General features: G+C 52.7%; 1 protein-coding gene across 9 annotated transcripts in view; it reads right to left on the bottom strand.

The window, feature by feature from the left end:
• Positions 1-3,319: 3,319 nt before the first annotated feature.
• The window catches only part of ABCG1 (ATP binding cassette subfamily G member 1), a 59,319-nt gene continuing 42,229 nt past the window's right edge, over positions 3,320-20,409 (bottom strand). For 3 of the 9 annotated variants that reach the window (XM_081574186.1, XM_081574191.1, XM_081574195.1), the window contains 12 exons: positions 20,033-20,165; positions 18,909-18,959; positions 14,838-14,983; positions 14,561-14,684; positions 13,492-13,606; positions 10,066-10,250; positions 9,847-9,948; positions 8,676-8,844; positions 7,700-7,800; positions 7,436-7,594; positions 6,069-6,187; positions 3,320-4,390 (listed from right to left, as the gene is read on the bottom strand). In XM_081574186.1, the coding sequence (XP_081430312.1) occupies positions 4,162-4,390; positions 6,069-6,187; positions 7,436-7,594; positions 7,700-7,800; positions 8,676-8,844; positions 9,847-9,948; positions 10,066-10,250; positions 13,492-13,606; positions 14,561-14,684; positions 14,838-14,983; positions 18,909-18,959; positions 20,033-20,165 (1,633 nt within the window). In that variant the 3' untranslated portion in view covers positions 3,320-4,161. Of the gene's footprint in view, positions 4,391-6,068; positions 6,188-7,435; positions 7,595-7,699; positions 7,801-8,675; positions 8,845-9,846; positions 9,949-10,065; positions 10,251-13,491; positions 13,607-14,560; positions 14,685-14,837; positions 14,984-18,902; positions 18,960-20,032; positions 20,166-20,409 lie in introns of all 9 variants that reach the window. The other 6 variants (XM_081574188.1, XM_081574192.1, XM_081574193.1 and 3 more) reach the window with 3 other exon arrangements.

Raw genomic sequence — 20,409 nt, 5'->3', positions numbered from 1 at the left:
CTGCAGGTGAGAAAAGTGGACTCCGCAGGCAGGGGTGTGGGGCTCCCTCATTTCTGGTCCCGGGGGACCCCCAACAAGGACATCAGAAACACCTGTTTTTGCAGAAGGCGACTGTCTCTGGGGCATTTCCCTGAGGCAGGAGGTCAAGTGCAGGGACTGGAAGGACCAGACCTTAATGGAAGCTGCAGAGAAGAAGGGTGGGATCTGCAGGGCAGCGGGGGTGCAGAGAGGAAGCAGAGGGAGGCTCTCAAGCCTGCCCCACTCCAGGGAGCTCTCCAATGTCCGCACATGCTCTCCGGTTACTTAGCAGGAATGCAGGGGCTGGCCATCCTGGGACTTGCCTGGCTCCATCCTCTGTGTCCCCAAGGAGAGAGGCAAGCCCATGAAGACAACGAGCCCTAGACATGCTTCCCTGGAAAGTGTGGCTCTGGGTGTATTTACCGATCGAAACCAGGGAGCTGTGCAACACCCTACACCAGCTCCCATGGTCCCCGTCCCCTGGGACCATCGCAAGGGAGGCACACGTGGTCCCTGTGAATCTGGGCTGTCGGCACTTTCTAAAGCCCTGGCTCACATTAACAAGGGGGGTGGGGAGAAGAGATGGGTGAGGAGGCTGGAACACAGAGGGAAAAAACAGAAATTTAAGACAGTTCAACATGAAACACAAAAGTTACTGAGAGAAAGAGAGTATTTACAATCAGGCATTAGACCGGAACACTGAGGAATAAACCAGAACCTCTGCTGGATGTCAGCAAGGATAAATCCAAATACAAAGACCCCCCTCTTTACCGAGTCAGATCCAAGCCCAGTATTTTGAGTCTGAAGCATTTAACACTGAACACAAGTAAAAAGTTATAAAATATTTTATTAGCGGTCTTATTTCTTCAGAACCTCTAACTTGATGGCCATAAACGCTGCACCTCCCTCCGCCTGGCTGGGTCGTTTGGGTTTGCTTTCTGCCACACGCTGATCAAGCCAGCATTTGCTGAAAGACTGAATGGGTTCTGACTACACTGCACCATCTGCTTGGCAGGCGTGAAGTCAGGTAATTTTCTCTTTCCTTCTTGGAGTAAAGGACGACTAAAGATTTACAGAGACACCACAGATAATACTATGAGATACACACCCGGAGCAAGCTGGCGCGTGCCCCTGCATGTGTGTGTGCACACTTATAGGCACACACACGCTGGACCCTCTTGGGCCCCAGCCAGCCCACAGGCAGGCTGCGTTAGGAAGCTAAGGCTGGGCACGGGCAGAGGAAGGCACCTCTCCAACTGAGACAGGGTGGGGGTAAGAAGCTGGGTCCCCAGGCCAGCTCGGGACTCGCCTACAAAAGGCAACTGAGAGCAGGCTGCCCCCCATCCCAGTGGTCTGCACGGTGACAGCAAGTCCAGAACTATCCTCATATTGCACTTTACACCTTGAAAAGCACTTTCGAGTACATTCACACACTGAGAACAGGAGGCAAGAGGGCAAAGTAAAAGTAATAGAGCATTTGGGGTCAGACCTGGCTCTCTCCTGGCCCTCCGGCCCGGGGCCTCACTGAGCCTCCCCAGCCTCGGTGCTCTGGCCGCACCAAGTGTGTGGGAGGGTGGGGGGCAGTCAACACACGTTAGCAAAGTGAGGACCTGAGCAGAGGAGCTGGTTAGGCACACAGCCGGGCCGCCCAGTGAGGAACGATGGATGCTAGGCGCACAGCGGGGATGTTCAGCCGTGAACCCAGCGGAGGCCTTTCTACCTCACACACTAGCCTGCCCCTGACCTTTCTCAGGTAGGAAAATGACCTTTCTGTGGGTCTCCAGGATGCTGCTGCTGCTGCTAAGTTGCTTCAGATGAGTTTTTACCTAAAAGCTTAAGTCCTGTTTCTTGGTCCTGAAAGGCCCTCTCCCAAGGTGACTTAATCAGATTCCAGCATCTTCTGTGTAAAATGTTTACCTGGTGTCTTTCCTTCCCATGTCACCCATATGAAGCTTTGGAAGCATTTAATTCTCAAGCTGATGCTCAGCAAGAGTAGGTGAAAGGGAGGTCTGAGGTACTGCAGACAGAGATGAAAGGCTCCCAAGATGGGTTGGTCAGCAGAGCCAGGCTTGACACTTCTGAGGAGCCAGGGGGTTAGAACACAGTGGAGCCCCTTCCTCTCCTCAAACCCATGGATCAGAGATTCTCTGGACTTGCATTCTCACCTATTCTAACAACCAGAAAGGCAGCACATCATTATTCCAAAGTTTCCTCCTTCCTTCTAAATGAAGAAATGAAATCACAGACGAAGGAAGATCCGAGTCATTACATTCAGAAATTACTTAAAAGAATTAGACTTGACAAGTGGGCCTGGTTTAAATTTCAATGTGTGAAAGACAGCACATCACCCCTCCCCCACCTCTTAACTAAACCCATTTAGAAAAATAAAATCAACAGGTTACTTGGATATTACCTTTTGTTGTTGTTTAGTTGCTCAGTCGTGTTAACTCTTTGCGACCTCATGGACTATAGCCTGACAGGCTCCTATGTCCGTGGGATTCTCCAGGTAAGAATACTGGAGTGGGTTGCAATTGCCTTCTCTAGGCTATCTTCCCGACCCTGAATCGAACCCACATCTCCTGCTTGGCAGGCGGATTATTTACTACTGAGCCACTTTGGGAAGCCCGGCTGTTATCTCAGGCCATTGCAGTAAGGGGTTTTAGCAAACTTCCCTACAACAAAAAGCAGATTCACTCAGAGACCCTGATTCCAGGTTCACAGCATTCTAGAAGGGGAAAACAGTTCTGTTTCCTTTAGAAACCTTCTTTGGCCTGAGCCCCCTTCTACCCTGTGGCCACACTGATTCCGACAAGCACACAGGCTCCTGCCAGGAATTCAAAGGCCATTTACCCTGCAGAAGTGCCCATGACTCTTGCCCTAGAGGAATTTTGCTTATGTGATCACATCATTGGAAAGACGTTTCCAATCTGGAAAGACTGAGAAGATGATGGTGCTGCTGAGTTGCCATGGAAACCAGATGTGGGAGGCAGCATCTCCCATAGCTCTCAGTGCATGGTTTGATGGAGCTCCAGAGTCTTGGCCACACTAAGCTTTGCCAGTTTCTTACAAAGGCCTTGGATTCTCAAGAAATCTCAGCATCTTCCCTCCTGTGCAGTTAGTACATCTTTCACGGGCTACACCTGCAGATCCTGCACATTCATACCTGGGTTTCTCTAAGCCCAGCATCCCCAGGTTCAGTGGAGGTAGTTGATGTGATATGTGAGAGAAGAGAAAATGTTTGTAAAAAATCAGCAGGATTGAGCTTCTAGAATTTTTAGGCAAAATTAAGGTGCTCGGAAAGTTGGGGGAAAAAAACCCAATATATTTTGCTTAAATGAAAATAAGAAGCGTGGGGGAAATAAAAGATTTTGAAAGAGATGGCTAAATTCGCCTTACAACTTTCTATACAACTTTAAAAAATTCCTGCGTGGCTTAGTGCACATGGTTGGTTCCAAGGTTTTCCTCCAACCTGCAACCAGCACCTGTGTCTTTCCCAGGTTCTGTTTGCAAATGAGACCACCTCAGTGATCAAGCCAAACCCCTCACATCTCTCCATGAAGTACGTTTACCCTGAATAATTTTCTTCACCAAGTACTAAAAAGGTACAGCTTCTGGAAATGAATGAAATGGATTGACTTTTGACTTGGAAAACAACTTCTCGTTGGAAAAAGAGACAAACTGTAGAAAGATGAAACTACGAAAATACCCATCACAGGATGGAGTCCCTCTTGGCTTCGCCTTTCCGCCCCTGGACATCTGACTGCCCAGGAGCCCCGGGAAACCACCCACAATCCTCGTCCAGAACCAGAGCTCCCCGGTCAGAAGGAAGAACTCTGCCGAGGAAGTCTCTTGTCACCCACTTTGTGGCAGTTTTAAATTCTGCCTCAGGGGTTGTATTTTAAAAATTTCTGCATGTGAAAAAGAAAGACCATTCTACATCTTCTTCCTAGTTACAGCTAGAAAGGGTAATGGAGAGAAGACCCAGCTCAGTGGGGCGGCAAAGTCCAGCACTGGTTGGCCGCCTGACAACCCGACGAAGCGCCCAGGGTCCACAGGCGTGTCTGCGTCCTTGAGCCCGCAAGGGTTCTGGAAGTGGCCCGTGGCCACGGTGTCCAATGTTCCTCTCTCTGGCTTTCCAGCGCTTTACCTCTCAGCCCGGATTTTGTATCTCAGCACGAGGTAGGCGATGAGACGCAGGGAGATGAAGAAAATCCCCAGGACAATGAAGTCCAAGTAGAGCTTGGCGTTCTCCACGTCCAGCTCTCGCAGGATAGCCTCTGACTTCTGGAAGTGGCACGTCTCATTGGTGTTACAGTGCAGGTCCTCCCGGTCGAGGCCGTAGATGGAGAGGATGACCCCTTCAAACCCATACCTGAGGGGGGAACGCTGGTGAGGAGGGCTCAGGAACCCCCATCCCTGCCTCTGCTCACGTCTGTGGAAGGTACACTGACCCCCACCCCATTCTCAGCCTGGCTCCCTCCTTCCCTGGTGGTCTTTCCTCCTGGAATACTTCTTAACCGCTCTGCAGCTTCCTAGCATAAATCCACTCAACAGCTTGACCGAGTGTCTTCCAATATCCTTGTCTCCAAAGTCTCCACAAAAATAAAAGAAAACCAAATTCAACCAAGAGTAGGTATTGCTCAGAGGTGACACAATGGAAAAAACACATCGATCACTTCTGATATCACAACTTTTTTTTAACAGTTAAATAGAATAAAGGGTCCGAGAGCTTTTCAAGGCCTGCAGAGCATTTGAATAAAACATTTCTGCACCACCTTTCATCCTGTTCCAGCTCTGCATTATCAGAATAAAAATGCTAAATCTGAGAAGAAAGACACGGGTCTCTGATTTCTCGGTCTTGAAAGGTACACCATTGCTGAAACTCTGCACAAGGGCTTTGTTTCGATTTTGTTCTCGGGAACAATATACCTGGCTCTGAATTGACATTCTAGAAAACACAAGCTTGTTCATAGCTTGGGACCCTGGGCATCACGTGGAATGGCTGTGGCTGGGGGCACAAGCTCTAATGACCGGCCCTGCTGCTGAGGGCCAAGGTGCCAAAGCGCCTGTGAGCCAAGAGCGTGAGGTCTGATGCTGAAGCACTAAGGCACCAGAGCAGTCTCGTTCAAGTATATGAGGACGCTTGAGACATGTCTTGTTTTCCACTGGATTTCTTACTCAGGACCTTGTACTGTGATGCTGGACTCCTGAGACTCCCTTAGACTTCAAGGAGATAAACCAGTCAATCCTAAAGGAAATCAGTCCTGAATATTTATTAAGGACTGATGCTAAAGCTGAAGCTCCAATACTTTGGCCTCCTGATGTGAAGAGCTGATTCATTGGAAAAGACCCTGATGCTGGGAAAGATTGAGGGCAGGATGAGAAGGGGGTGGCAGAGGATGAGATGGTTGGATGGCATCACTGACTCAGTGGACATGAATTTGAGCTACCTCTGGGAGACGGTGAAGGACAGGGAAGCCTAGTGTGCTGCAGTTCATGGGGTCGCAAAGAGTCAGACATGACTTAGAGACTGAACAACAACAAGAACCTTGTTATAAGCAGTGTTTATTCCAGAGTGGAATGAAGTTCTTCAAGGCAGCTTTTGAACATACACAGGACATGGGGCTGCCATGGCTTGGCCAGGGCACCAGTGCATGCTTGCTTAGTCGCTCAGTCATGTCCAACTCTTTGCGATCCCATGGGCCACAATGTCCAGGCTCCTCTGGCCATGGGATTCTCCAGGCAAGAATACTGGAGTGGGGTGCCATTTCCAGGGCACCAGTTACTAGGGTTTATTTTATCCACGAGTGTGTGTGTGTGTGTGTGTGTGTGTGTGTGTGTGTGTGTGTGTGTGTGTGTGTGTGTGAGAAGGTGAGGCACACAAAACTAGGAAGAAAAAGGCACTGATACTTTCTGGGTTCATGACCTGAGAATCCAGCTGGCATCTAGCTGATGGCCAAGGAGGGGCTTTCGTGAGCCTCTGCCTGTCCCCAGTTCCCTTCCCTTTGTCGTCCTAAAGTCCCTGAGTCCTAAGGGGCCCCACAGGCTACCTGACGTAAGAGACGTAGGACATCCACTGCAAGTAGGTGGGGATCGTGTCAAAGCTGACGAAGAACCCTGAGAAGAGGAGCACGGGGATGGCCGTGACGGGTCCCACGAAGGTCGCCACCTGGGAGGGGACACAGAAGGACCTTAGTCCTACCCGCCTCCTCCTCCTCAGGGGGCCCGGACCCCACAGCCCATGTTTCCAGGAAAGGGCCAGCACTGTCAGGACAGGTCATCCAGGTCATCCTGGGCCAGGATGGCACAGAAGCACCCCTTTGAGGAGGAGCAGGCTGGTCTCCGGCACAAGGAGGGGCCGGCTTAGTGTCCAGAGGCCCAGCTGGACCCGGTAGAGGGGAAGGAAGCTAAAAAAGCATGGAGGCCCTGAAAAGCAGGCACAGAGAGATGCTGGTGTGGTCATGGGGGCGCTTGTGGGGTGGGAGGCACACGCCTGAGGAGTTGACATCCTGTGTCCCAGCAAGGAAGGGTCAGCAGTGAGACTCCCTGGGTGCCGACAGCAGCTGGCGTAGGCCCAGCACTTTTATGGCTGTCAGCTGTGAGATGGACGCCATTGCCATTCTCGCCCATGGATGAGGGTGCTGCCCAGAGGCTGTGAACACAGAACAGGAGGCCATGCAGTAGGGGAGGGGGTGGCAGAAGGCCGTGGGGTGCTGACTCCCTAGGATTCTGGCTTTGTTTTCTAAGGGTTGAACTGGCCTGAGCACGTGAAGCCCTGGAGGTGCAAAAACTGTGCACACAGTGGGTTTGGCAGGCTGGGAGTATGTGGCACCAGACGTCCAGAAGGGGCATGTGGAGGGGCTTGGGCAGGTGGGAGTGTGGGGTGTCATAGGGTTGTCTGGGGAATAGCTGCGCAGATCCCACAGAGGCATCGAGAGCTTGGCCTCTGAACTGGCTGCGTGACTCTGACAAAATCACCTTGCCTCTCTGGGCCTCAGTCTCCCCATCTGTGAAATGGGAGCATTGCACCTAACTTGTGGGGGTGCTTAGACTCAATGAATTCATGTTCAACCACAAGTGTAGCTGGGCCTCTGGGCAAACTCAGCTCCTCCTTGTGCAAGAGACCAGCCTGCTACTCCCCAAACAGGTGCTTGGTGAGAATAGCACCTGGCATGCCCCACGACACATAAAGCCACCTGCTGCTGTCAATTTGCCAATCCTGAGCAGCCAGGACACCTCAAATCCCTTCTCCAGGGACCGACTGACTGACCTGCTGAAGCCAGGCTAGGAAGTCAGGACAGACTCAGGAGGAGGGGTTTCAGGGGCAGGGTACTGAGCCCACGGGGGCTGCAGCCCCGGCCACATGGGTGGAGGTGGGGAAGCAAGGTCCACCCCATGGTACATCCTCGGCTGGTACCTGCAGTGACGTGGATGCGGCTCCAATCAGCAGGCCCAGGGACTGCGCCACCAGCGAGGTCATGGTGCCCAGTGCCGCGAACAGGACGAAGCGCACAGCATCAGATGGCTGGGACGTCATCCAGTACACGATGCTGCAGTAGGCCACGGGGAACATGATCTGGAAACACAGGGCCCGTCACCCTCACCTGCAAACTGTGCTTCCTGCCCCCCAGGGATGCTGGAGAGCCCTACCCCATCACACCATGCCAGGGCGCTCATGTACCTGAAAGGGCACATCCGCCATGGTCTTGGCCAGGTAGTAGGCCTTCAGGCTGTACCAGTAATTCAGGTGTTCTCGAAGAAACACACTCATCTCCAGAGGAACTAGGGGGCAGGAAAATGAAAAGGGTCACTCGGACATTACAGCACCAAGAACTCAGACAGGGGGTCTCCTGAGAAGCCTTCTGCAGCCTCAACCTGGGCTGCCTCCCTGTGAACCTGAAGTGCTTCAAGTATTAATATCTGGAGTTTGAATGGAAAGGTATGAAATGATTCACCTACCTGGAGAAATTGCCTGGTACACTGGCATCACTGTAGTGACCGGTCCAAGTATCTACTGCTGAACATGTTTTCACTGAGTAGCTATGACAATGCAATGCCTTCCCTGGGCAAGTCCTCACGAGCTGCTCTTGGAAATTCAGGGCAACTTAAGGAGGAGGCATTGTCGTAGGAGGTGTCTAGGCTGGGAGACCTAGTAAAGCCACAGTTTTCTACACTGTCCTCCTGAAGTGACCAAGGGAAGCCTGTTCTGCAAGCAGCCTAGAATTGCACAGAAATCCACCTAGAACAGCATTGCTGCGTGCTAAGTCGCTTCAGTTGTGTTCAATTCTTTGCGACCCCATGGACTGTAGCCCGTCCAGCTACTACCTACTCACAAATTTGGCTGCACCAGGGCTATCTTAACTGAATGAGGTAATGCTCATGCACAGCATGTGAGGGGTTCCCAATTAGAAAATCTTATAGAAATCTCTCAGCCTTCCACAGGCTTACAAGTCTTCCATTAGTGATTCACTCCTTTGGCTTAAACATGGTATGCATTTTCTCATCTAACAGAACATACAATCATACCTACATCTGTCAACAAAGAAAACGGTATTTTAAAAAATAAAATAAGACACTATATTTTTGTGGCCAAGCAAGCCAGGATCTAGTGGCAGACAAGGAAGGAGGGGTGGGCGCGGGCTGGACCAGGCACTCACACGTGAGGACGGTGGGCATGAGGGCCGCGAACATGAGGAAGAGCATGGAGAAGAAGAGGAAGCCGGAGTTGCTCAGGACCTTCTTGGCTTCGTTCCCAATCCCCAGGTAGAGCAGGCCAATGAGGAGGCCGATGCCGATGTGGGACGTGATCCGCAGGTGTGTGAGGACCTGGGCAGATGAGGTCCACACTCAGGTGTGCGCAAGCTCGGAGGTGAGAGGACAAGGAGGCCAGGGGCCCCAGAGGTGGCGGTCAAGGCTTCCCCTGCCCCTTCCCTCCAGAAAGGTGGCAGTTAACCCACTTCTCCTGAGGCCTGTGCATTGCAGGCAGATTCTTTATGACTGAGTCACCCAGGAAGCCCATTCATTCACTACTCTTAGTTTAAGCTTCCATTACACCAAGCCCAGGACCCTACAACAGTTCATGTGAGTGTGTGCGTGCGCACAGCATTTCACTGCTGTTCAAGCAGAAGGAGCTGCTACCCTTCATTAAATGCCCTTCAACATAGCAAACCAGGACTGTCTCCCTTCGGAGGAGGGGACAAGTGACAAGAATGGTGGTAAAGCAGACAAAGAAAGGCCGCAGTACAGACCCACCCTTTCAGAGCACACCTGGATGGCTACCAGCCCCTCTATCTTTCAAACTGGATTCTGGAGACTCCTGGGCACTCAGGGATCCCCTACACAGGCTGTCAGATTGTCCACTCAAAAGGGGATCTTTTTCTGATTCCCAATCCTTCACCAACTCCTTCCTCTGCTGGGTGGAGCTTCCCAGAGGGAGGAATCCCCTCCCTGATGCCAGCCTTGGCCAATGGAATGTGGGCACCAGTGACAGGCTCCTCCACCCAGCCAGGAGCAGGAAGCTACAAGGGCTGCCACTGGGTTTCTCCTACACCTTCCCCTGCCACATTTTAGAAAGGAGCTGGTCCTCCATTCTGGGTCCCTGGATGAGAAGACACATGGGGCAGGACCACAACTCACAGCCGCCCACAGGTTACACAAACCAGACATGACTACTGTCGTAACCACTAGCAGCCGGGGCGTGTTTGTTACTGCAGCGTCACAGAAAGCTGACTGATGCAGATAGAGGAAAGCGCGAGCAGATGAACAGACCTGAAGGTGACCCCCACCCCCAGCTTCCGTTGCCACGGAGACCACTGCACACCGCCTTACCGAGTCCCTCATGATGCTGAGGAAAGTCCTTTTGAAGAGGATGCAGAACTGGGTGAGGCAGCTGGCGGAGAAGCTGTGACAGCCTTCCATGGAGGTGGAGTCCTGGGCACACACCAAGGGGGGAGGAGGGGTGAGCCCCCCAGCCCCCGGACGCCCCCTCCTCTGAGCCGAGGAAAGTGCTCTTGCAGCAGGCGTGCGGGGGCTGGGGGTGTGCATTACCTTTCTCCACCCCTTCCATCGTTTTGTCTGCTTTACCTCTTCAGAGGGCCGGTGCCAAATAAAAGGATTCACCTCGGCATCACCCCCAGGCTCTCTCCTGCAGTCAGAGTCGCACTTGCCCTCCCAGACCGCTCTCACCAGGCGGCCGTTCTGGTCGCCGTACTCGCCGGACGCGACTTCCATGACTGCATAGAGGAGAGAGACAGAGGGCTCAGCCCAGTCATTGCTCATGCGAGCCTCTTTCCTTTGCAACAAAGTCAGTAATCCAGTGGGAATATCTTTTAACTGATTATATAGATGCTGCGTGAGGATGCTAATGATGTGATAAAAATCATTTAGTGGCCAATGTTGTTTCCATTCTCAACAACCAGCAAGGCCGTTGATCATGTCAGGAGCCTGGAATGCAAATACAGATTGTGAAGTTGGACAGCCCGAGAAGTCATGAGCTCATGCATCTATTAACTTATTCATCTGTCTAGTGTTTATTGAGTGTTGGTATGGGCATGCATGCATCACAGTTGGAGCTGGGAGGAGGGCAGAAGGAAGCAAGATTCCTGTTGGGAAGGCAGTTCCCAGGATGAGGGTGAGTGATGGGCACTGAGGCAGCTCTTTGGGACCAAGAAGAAGTGCCGGGGATCCTGAGAGGGGTGCACTGAGCTCCTTGGGGACACTGAGGTTGTGGACTATAAGCTCCACCTCTCAGATTCCCAGGGAGCATCACTTCCACCAACCCTCCTTGACCCTGGTGTCACATCCTCTGCACCCCAAACTGTCCAAGGTCCCACACTGCTCTTTCTATCCTGGGTCCACCCTCCCCTGGAACCTGCTGCTCCTTCCTGTCCTCCCACCTGCGCTCTCCCTCCACCCTACCCCATTCCTCCTGGTGTGGGACCTCACCTTTCATCTCAGTAAGATTCTTGCTAATGCAATGCCCCCAGGGACCCTCCCTGACAAAACCAGCTGTTTCCAGAGCCCGAGGCAGGACGGCTAACTCTCTCTCCATCCGATCACAAACCAGGAGAGCCTGGCCCCACCAGATTGTCACGATCAATGACACCAACCCACCACCCTCCAAACAGCCCGTCTCTCCCCACCTCTCTCCCTCTCCTCAGGCGTGACACTGATGAGCCCCTCCCTGGGCTCTCCCCTGTGCCCTATTCCTTCTCCTCCCATCTGCTCTTCCCTCTAGGTCCTCACCTCTCGGCTGGCCTCACCGCCCTTCCCTGTCCAGCAGCACACGTCCCTGACTGTTCTTGCTCCTGAACAACTATGTAGCCAATCTGACCATCCCCACCATCAAGGACTCTTAAGACTCCTCCTCCTCTCCCTCGGCCTGCAGCTCCTTCCCGCTCACCCCACTCTGGCCTGGCTTCGTTAGAGCGCCCTTCTTGTAAGAAAGACGCATTTCCCAGCAACAGAATCTTATGGAACACAGTTTGGGAGAGGATGTGTAGAAAAGGTGGGGTCTGGGGGACTGGTGGGGCTGGATGCTTGAAAGTAAAACAACTGAGTGAGAAAGGCTGATGACCAGGAGACCAAGAAGGAGGAACAGAGTGGGTTGAAGCGTGTCCCCCAAAAGACTCATGTCCACCCGGAATCTTGGAATGTGGCCTTCTTTGGAAAAGGTTCTTTGCAGATGTAATTGGTTTTGGACCTTGAGATGAAATTATCCTGGATTTAGGATGGGCCCTGAATCCAACTGAAGGCAAAAGGAGAAGGGAGCGGCAGAGGATGAGATGGTTGGATGGCATCACCAACTCAACAGACATGAATCTGAGCAAACTCCAGGAGATGGTGGACAGGGAAGCCTGGCAGTGCTGCAGTCCATGGGGTCGCAGAGAGTCAGACATGACATAGCAACTGAACAACAGCTGAATAAAATGACTGGTGCCGTTATTAGAAGAGGAGGTGACACACAGACACACAGAGAAACACAGAGAAAAAAGCCATGTGAAGACAGAGGCAGAGACTAGAGGGATGGGTCACAGGCTAAGGACCACTGGAGCCTCCAGAAGCTGGATGAGGCAGGAAGGACCTTCCCCCAGAGCCTCAGGAAGAAGCCCAGCCCTGCAGACACCTTGACTTCTGGCCTCTGGAGTCTGAAACATGACTTCTTCTTGTTTCAGACCACACAGCTTGTGGGGCCCCAGGGAAGCAGGACATGATGGCCAGGATGAGACCCCACACACCATGGCCGAGGGGGAGGATGGGACGGGGTCGACATGTATAAGCACTTGGTGGTCTAGTAACTATGAAGCTCAAGAGAAAAAGAAGGCAATCCAGGGGGGTTGCAAGTTCTTGCACTTGGAGAGCAGGGAGCAGAAGTGGTGGATCTGATGGGAGGACAAGGGAGATAGTTCCAGAGGCACTGGACACAAAGAGGCTGCTGTCTGCAGATAAACATGCAGGGTGCACAATGGGCAGATCAGGTGGGGAAGTGACTTGGGACGTTGGTGTCAGTGTCCTGGGGGGCCCCGGCCAAGAGAAGAGGCCAGAGCGGGAGCCCTGGGGGCACCAAGCATGGAGCTCATAAAGCACAAGCTGCAAAGCACAGAAGCTGCACCCTCTGGGTCAGGAGGAGCGACTCCCACCATTAACCTGGGCTCTGGGTTCCCAGGGTGTTAGTCACTAAGTCATGTCCGACTCTGCGACACCACTGACTATAGCCCGCTAGGCTCCTCTGACCATGGAATTTTCCAGGCAAGAATACTGGAGTGGGTTGCCATTTCCTTCTGCAGGAGATCTCTCAGACCCAGAGATTGAACCTGGGTCTCCTGCATTGCAGGCAGATGCTTTACTGTCTGAGCTACTAGGGAAGACCTGAGTTCCCAGTAAAGTGAAGTGACAGTCGCTCAGTCGTGTTCAACTCTTTGCGATCCCATGGACTATACAGTCCATGGAATTATCCAGGCCAGAATACTGGAGTGGGTAGCCTTTCCCTTCTCCAGGGGATCTTCCCAACCCAGGGATCGAACCTAGGTCTGCATTGTAGGCAGATTCTTTACCAGCTGAGCCACAAGGGAAGACCTGGGATCCCAGGGTCTTGTTCAAAACTGCTTTGGTCAAAATTTGATGTGTTTGGTCAAAATTTAAGTTGAATTTTAACATCTGCATTAATCAATGCAAAGGAGATTTTGCTAAAGGTTATTTCTCTTTAGAAATAACTTCCTTTAGACCAGAAGCATCACACAGCCAAGTATTGGGAAATATTTGGCCTAAAAACATATCCCTTGTTTGTAGTCCCAGGTATTTCATCTGGTATAAAGAAAACCTCTTTTGACTTGGTCTTAAAAGTTCTGCCTCAGGACAGCACTTGAGCTATCTGTGGAATATTAAATTTATTCTTGATTTGAAGGCTACAAGTAAGAGTGGAAATCCACCAAGAATAAAAAAGACCCCCTTTTGGCTGGTCAAAGCTCAACTCACCGAAATCGGCCGGGTTGTGGTAGGTTGGGCAATTCAGACCCAAGTCCCTCAAATATGGTACAAGGTTTGAGACTTTCCCTCGGTACACACACTGTCCTTGACTGAGGACATAAAGCTGGAAAAAGTAAGAAGGAAAACATCAACTCTGCCTTCCTCTGTAAAGGGAGAGAAACTCTCAATCCATCCATCCAATGATCCACTCACCCACTCACCCACCCATCCATCCATCCATCCACTTATCCATCCACCCATTCACCTAACCACCCACCCACCCATCCATCCACCCACCCACTCATCCATCTACCCATCCATCCATCCACCCCATCATCCACTCACCCATCCATCCATCTATACATCCACTCATCCATTCATCCATCCATCCACTCATCCATCCATTCACCCCATTCATCCACTCACCAACCCATCCATCTATACATCCACCTATCCATCTAACCACCCACCCATCTATCTATCCATCCACTCATCCATCAATTCATTCATCAATCCATCAATTCCTCTCTCAGGACAGCTTTATGTTACCTCCCAAAGACTCAAAGTTCAAAGGGAAATCCATGATGAGTCAGGAAAGACAGAAGATATCATATGACCAGGAGTTATTTACTCTGTTGCCTTTCTTCCCCTCATGCTAACCACTTGCTTAGGCCAGATTTTGGAGCTATACACACTGCATTCCTTGGGACAATTTTTTTGCTCATGATGATATAAAAACATAAGTTTTATAAAAGAGATGATACCGTACAAATATCACAACCTGCTATCTAATTCTGTATGGCAAGTGTCCCCCTCCTGTCATCAGGGGGGACATAAACAAAGCCTCAGTAATGTCAGTGACTCACCCAAGACCATGTGGCTGGACACTAATCCTAGAGAAAGGACACTGGCCAGCTCTTCCTATCCCCTCTGGACCTGCCACCTAAGGTGCTTATGGCACCAAAGTCTTAAGAAACATAATACCTAAGGCCACTCAAAAATGAAGACACCCTCATGAACTAAGCCGTGAGTACCTAGATTTTGTTTCACCTGGGCCAATGACAGCGGGCCAACGTACCTGGTCGAACAGCTCGAAGAGCTTGGCACTGGGTTGGTGGATAGTGCAGATGATGGACCGGCCACCCTGGGCCAACCCCTTCATCAGGGAGACAACCTGGAAGCAGGAGGCGCTGTCCAGGCCACTGTAAGTCAAGGGACACCATGAAATGTCTGTGAGCCCCCAACCAGATCCCTCATTCAGAGCACCCTGGTTGTGTCTGTGCAGGCTTGCCTGAGCCCCTTGGCGGGTGGGGAGGTGGCCCCTCCTGCCGGCGGGGAGGGCAGGGCCTGATTACCTGGTGGGCTCATCGAAGAACATGACCGGAGGGTTGTTCACCAGCTCCAGCGCGATGGCCAGTCGCTTCCGCTGGCCACCCGAGAGGCTGCCGGTCCGCGTGTTGGCACAAGACAGCAGGCCCAGAGCTGTCAGGATCTCCTTGACCTTGGGGATAGCAGAAGCAGAGTGGCATCAGAGATCACCCGCCACTCCTCGTCACCTACAGGGCCCACATGGAACCCTGGTCCCCTCCCCCACCCAACTCCCAGACACACCTGGAGGGACTACACATCCGGCTCACCCCAGCGTTGCCAGGCCTAATGTCCTGATTAGGGAGGCTGAGACCCAGGAGACTGAGAGGCAGGGCTGGGGCCAGGCCAGCCTGGGCTGGACTCCTGGGCCTGCCTCTGGTTGGCAATCTAGCAAGTCCCTTCATGTGTGAGCCTCACTCAGGGCCAGGGCCGAGAAGGTGTTGGATAAACACTGCAGAAAGGGTGGATCCATGGACACATAGGTGGATGAGTGACTGGGTTTCTGACCAGCACAAAGGGGAGGGCCACCATGATAGTTTAATGCTCTGACAGATACAATGCTTGGCGCACAGTAAGCATTCACTCGGCAACAGCTGTTAGTGACACTGCTGCTACTGCACATAGCTCCTGTGGACTCAACCACACAGGCCAGGTCTCCCAGAAAGATGGAGCTCCATCCACACTTGTAAACGGGAAAAGAAGTTCTCTGATTCAGCAGCAAGGCAATGACACTGCTTAAAGCTATCACTGCTACTCTTAGTGATCCTGCCAACACTGCCCCTGGGAGCTGCCTGGGAACCAAGGTATAAACAGCCCACTGTGTGCTCAGCCCTCCATGGCTGCCCCCATCACTGATCCAGGATAGACTCAAGGAGCAGGAAGGTCAGGATAGTTCAGTGTAAACTGTTCATCAGTTTCATCCACAGTGGTCAGTGTTTGGGGCCCATCCTGGTGTCTTCTGGAGGTGGCCACAAGAAGCCAGAGATCAGCTGCCACCCTTCTGGCCTCCTTGTCAGGTTCACCTCCCAGAGGGGTGCGAGGCAACCTGCCACAGAGGTCCTGCCAGAATTCACTGGGCCATTGTCCCAGCAGCAGGTGGACCCTAGTCCAGCATCTTCTCTAGGGAGATGAGGTCATCCTCAAGGAGAAGGAACTCAAGGAGGAAAATTTCCACTCTGGCTCTTGAATTACTTCTGCATGGTCAGGACACAATGTGGCCTCGGTGATGGGAAGGACCAGGGCGCTGCTGCTCCACAGGCCGGAAGCAGGCAGGTCAGACAGATCTGCGTTCGAATCTTGCTCGGCCTTTCCCCTGCTGGGCCCTAAACCCAGCTCCACCACCTCTTCCAGAACATACAACCATTGAGGGACGCCATCCCGGAACCTCGCAATAAGGTTGCCCAGAAAAGGCCATCTTTCAGGAACGCTTTCCCTCGTGTGGACAGTCCACTAGCCTTCCCAGGATGACATGGCTCCAGCGGTCTCCAGGAATTCAGGCCAAAGGTTCAGGAGGAAGACCACCCACTCCCTTCTTGCCCTTAGCCCCACTGGAAGGATGCTGGAGGCGGAGGCCAAGGTCAGCACCTCCTGTTTCCCTTGCATGCAGGCATCTTGTCTAGGATTCTCTCAGGAGTGACGCCCTGCAGGCTGGTTTTGTTTTAAAGTGAATCAGAAAGAACAATGTCCCCTCCTGGGAGACCTCACTCCTGAGGAAGACTCCTCACTGGGGGGTTCTTGAGGCTGGGGCCACTTTTCTGGGAAACGAGGTGGAGTGGGCAACATTCCACTGCCTGCTGGAACATTCCAGTATATTATGTTTCCTCAAGAAGTAAACAACCAGGACGCAGGGACACAACGGGGCTGGAGGAAATGAGTCAGGGCCTGTCCTCTCCTTGGACAATCACGCAGCCCTGCTGATAGTTCTTGGGGGGCTGGACCCTGTTGAGGGTGAGGAGGACCGGTCGGGACTTGACAGACAGAGAGAGTGCAGGGCTGAAGCACTGGCCGTGGGTGCTCCTCTGTGGAGTCAGCTGAGAGGCACACATGTGTTCCTTGCCACCGCCCTTCAGCAAATGCTCCCTCCCAGCTCCCTCTCCCACCTGGAAAGGCTGGTCCCCTGGACCACGTTGCAGGCAAACCACCCCACACCCACTTACTCATGGATCGCATCTGCTCTGGGAGCTCAGACATTAATGAGAGCATCGAACTCAGCTCCCCACCTCCAGGAGGCAGCTGGGGCCCAGCCCTCCTTCATCCCTTGCTACTGACAAAAGCCCCAGGTGCCAGAGGCCCTGGCCTCAGGTTGTCCAGTGGGTTCCAGGAGGCCATGCCTGAAGGGTCCCCTCATGGGCTTAGTTCTGCTTCACTTCAGGGCCCTCTCCATGCCAGCAAAACCCTCTGAACCCCCACATCTGCTCACCCATCCTCCCAGGGGGCTGGCCTGTGTCTGAGGCTCGCCCTTCAGAACAGAGTGGTGGTCCTGGGTCCCCCCTGCCATCAACCCACACAATGGAACCCCATCCGGCCCCTCCACCCTCTTGGAGGGCAGAAACACCCATGCCTCCCATGCTTTTTCCCCACATCTGTGCTTTAGGGTCTGTTCATCCATTTTATTCCTTTCAGCTACAGAACCAGAGTCCACGCAAAGCATCTGCGAGGAGGGGTTTTCACTCCTCACAGAAATCGGGCTCCCCTACACTGGAGGTACCATTTCCTCACTCCCCCAAATTCTTATGTGAATCCTCAGCTTTCTGAAGGGTAGGGTTGGGGGAGAAGGGCAAGGGAGGGACAGGAGGGGCCCTAAAGACACCCCGTGCTCCAAGGTCTCTTGTGCTGCGTGCATGTTCAGTCATTCAGTCGTGTCCAACTCTTTGTGACCCCATGGACTGTAGCCCACCAGGCTCCTCTGTTCTAGGATTCTCCAGGCAAGAATACTGGAGAAGGTTGCCATGCCCTCCTCCAGGGGGTCTTCCTGACCCAGGGATCGAACCTGCATTTCTTTTGCTTCCTGCATTGGTAGGTGGGTTCTTTACCACTATCACCACCTGGGAAACCCAAGGCGGTTTACATCACATCCTATCAACTGTCATGTTGCTGCTGACATTGTGACTGTTTTCTACCACAGAGGATGAGATGGTTGGATGGCATCACCAACTCGATGGACATGAGTTTGAGCAAGCTCTGGGAGTTGGTGATGGACAGGGAGGCCTGGCGTGCTGCAGTCCATGGGGTCACAAAGAGTTGGACATGACTGAGCAATTGAATTGAACTGATTCCATTTTGCATGAACACATAAAGAGCCAAGTCGCATTGTTGGCACCAACCCCACAGATCTTACTCTCTCTGCTGCTGGCCTCTGGTCCCACAGGCACTGGAAGGCAGGATAATATTATAAAAGTAGAATTTTACCAAATCCCATCTTACACTGGAACTCCCACCGTGCCAGCCATGGCGTGAAGAGGAGGGGAGCTGGGTTTGTCTTAGACAGTGTGTAAATATAAACCAGGCCTCCCCACTAAGTGGGGGTTTCTGGTGCTCCCTGCTGGGTCTGCTTACCCAACACCCTTTGGCTCCCTGGGGTTTCAGGGAGGCAAAAAAGCAATGAAAAGGGTTACAAGATCTCTGTCATCTCAGAAACTTATTTGTGTTGTTTTCAAAAGGCTGGTTAATAACAGGTAAGAACCAAATTTCTTCTTGCAAGTGTGTAGGGGTGGAGGCTGGTTATTTTTAAATGGATGACTAACCATTTTCACTGTTAGTGTTTTATCAAAAACAATGGGGTACAAAGTGTGTCAGAAACTAAGAGGGGCAGAGTGCTGGGTCTAAGCCTGAGGTTGGTTCCTCAAGCCCGTGTCCTTGCTACATCTGTGAGCTGCATCTGTCTTGTGGCAGCATGCTCACTCCAGGCGTGTGCCAGTCCAAGGGCACACTGCTATGCCACTGACCACCCCCCCACAAAAACAGGTGCCAGGCGCCAAGCCACAACTCAAGTCATTCCCCAGAGGCCCCTCCACATGTGACTGCCAAGTGGATTTCATGTGACCCAAGCATACACTTACCATCTCCCTTCTTCCTTCATCCTTCTCCTGGAGTTTGAGGTGTGCAGATACCTGTAGGGGACAACAGCAGTGGTATGGATCAGAACAGATGGCCAGCAGCAAGACAACCTAACTGAGCAATGGTGGCCTCAGAGCCCCAGGGGCTGAGCTGCCATATGACAGAGGAAACCCTCAGAGGTCCGGGCTCCCCACCTCCCGTGGCTTCACTAAGGAAGGTCCTGGAGAGCAGTGAGGCCTGAGATGCTTCCAGTCATTTCAGTGGATTCTCTGCTGGTCCCTGAGCAAAGTTAGATGTGGGCAACTGAGCGACGAGGACTTCCCAGGCTTTGGAGGCTTCAAGATCACTGTCAGAAATTTAACAAAGCTACCTGTGAAACCACTGACAGCTTACCATTCTCCACAGTGGGAGCATTTACATCACAGAAATTGGCAAGTGGCACATAAAAGGAGTTAATTGGGAAAGACCCCGATGCTGGGAAAGACTGAAGACAAAAGGAGAAGGGGGCGGCAGAGGATGAGATGGTTGGACAGCATCACTGACTTAATGGACATGAGTTTGACCAAACTCCAGGAGATGGTGGAGGACAGGTAAGCCTGGTGTGCTGCAGTCCATAGGGTCGCAAAGAGTCAGATACAACTGAGAGACTGAACAACAACAACATATAAAGAGTCTAGCTTTGTTGTTCCTATTGTTTGGTTTGATATCCCGCCTTGCAGGACACACGGGGCCCCTGACCCTGTCTGGCGAAGGCCTGAGTAGCCATCAGCATGGCTGGCATCAGCCTCGGCTCTTCTGCCGACTCCTGAGACCTTGGGAAGCAAGGACTTTGGTCTCCTCCTCGGCACAGCACTGAGGTCAGAACCTGCCCACCTGGTGAGCTACTGAGGCTGCCCAGTGGCCCCTCAAGAGACTGTGATGCAGGGGTGAGGGGCCGAGAGGCTGAGCTCCCGGAATCAGGCTGGAGCAGCCACAACTCTGTGTGAAAGTGGGGTGCCAGTGCCACTCCACCTCATGTGGAGGGTGGGGGCTAGATGCAGGTGAGGGCGGGGTACAGGCACTGCTCCGCCTCATGTAGGGGATGGGGGGTGGCCAGGTGTGGGGCTGCAGGCCCCAGGACACTCACCATCATGGCCTCCTGCACGGTCAAGTGCGGCAGCAGCAGGTCGTCCTGCATGATGTAACAGGACACCTTCCGGAAGCAGCGCAGGTCCCGAGGGAGCCCATTGATGAGGACCTCACCCTTCATGCCAGTCTCCCTGCAGGGTCAGCGAGAGGACGTGTCAGCCTGGCCCCTCCTGCACCAAGGCTGAGGGAGAGGGAGACCACAGCCCCTGCCAGTATCATCCAACTGGACCAGTAGGGACACCAAGCTGAGCATGGCCAGGAAGCCCAGATCAACGGTCAGAGGAGGGAACCCCAAGAAGAAAAGGCCCAGTGTGGAAAGGGAGGGGAAAACAAGCGTGGGCCTCTCTGGGATCTCACGTTCATCACAGGTGCCTA

This window comes from Giraffa tippelskirchi, chromosome 2, assembly GCF_054371585.1.
Source record: "Giraffa tippelskirchi isolate mGirTip1 chromosome 2, T2T-mGirTip1v1.2.pri, whole genome shotgun sequence".
NCBI lineage: Eukaryota > Metazoa > Chordata > Mammalia > Artiodactyla > Giraffidae > Giraffa > Giraffa tippelskirchi.
Note: the sequence above shows the minus strand (reverse complement) of the source record. Positions and strands in the feature narration are given on the sequence as shown.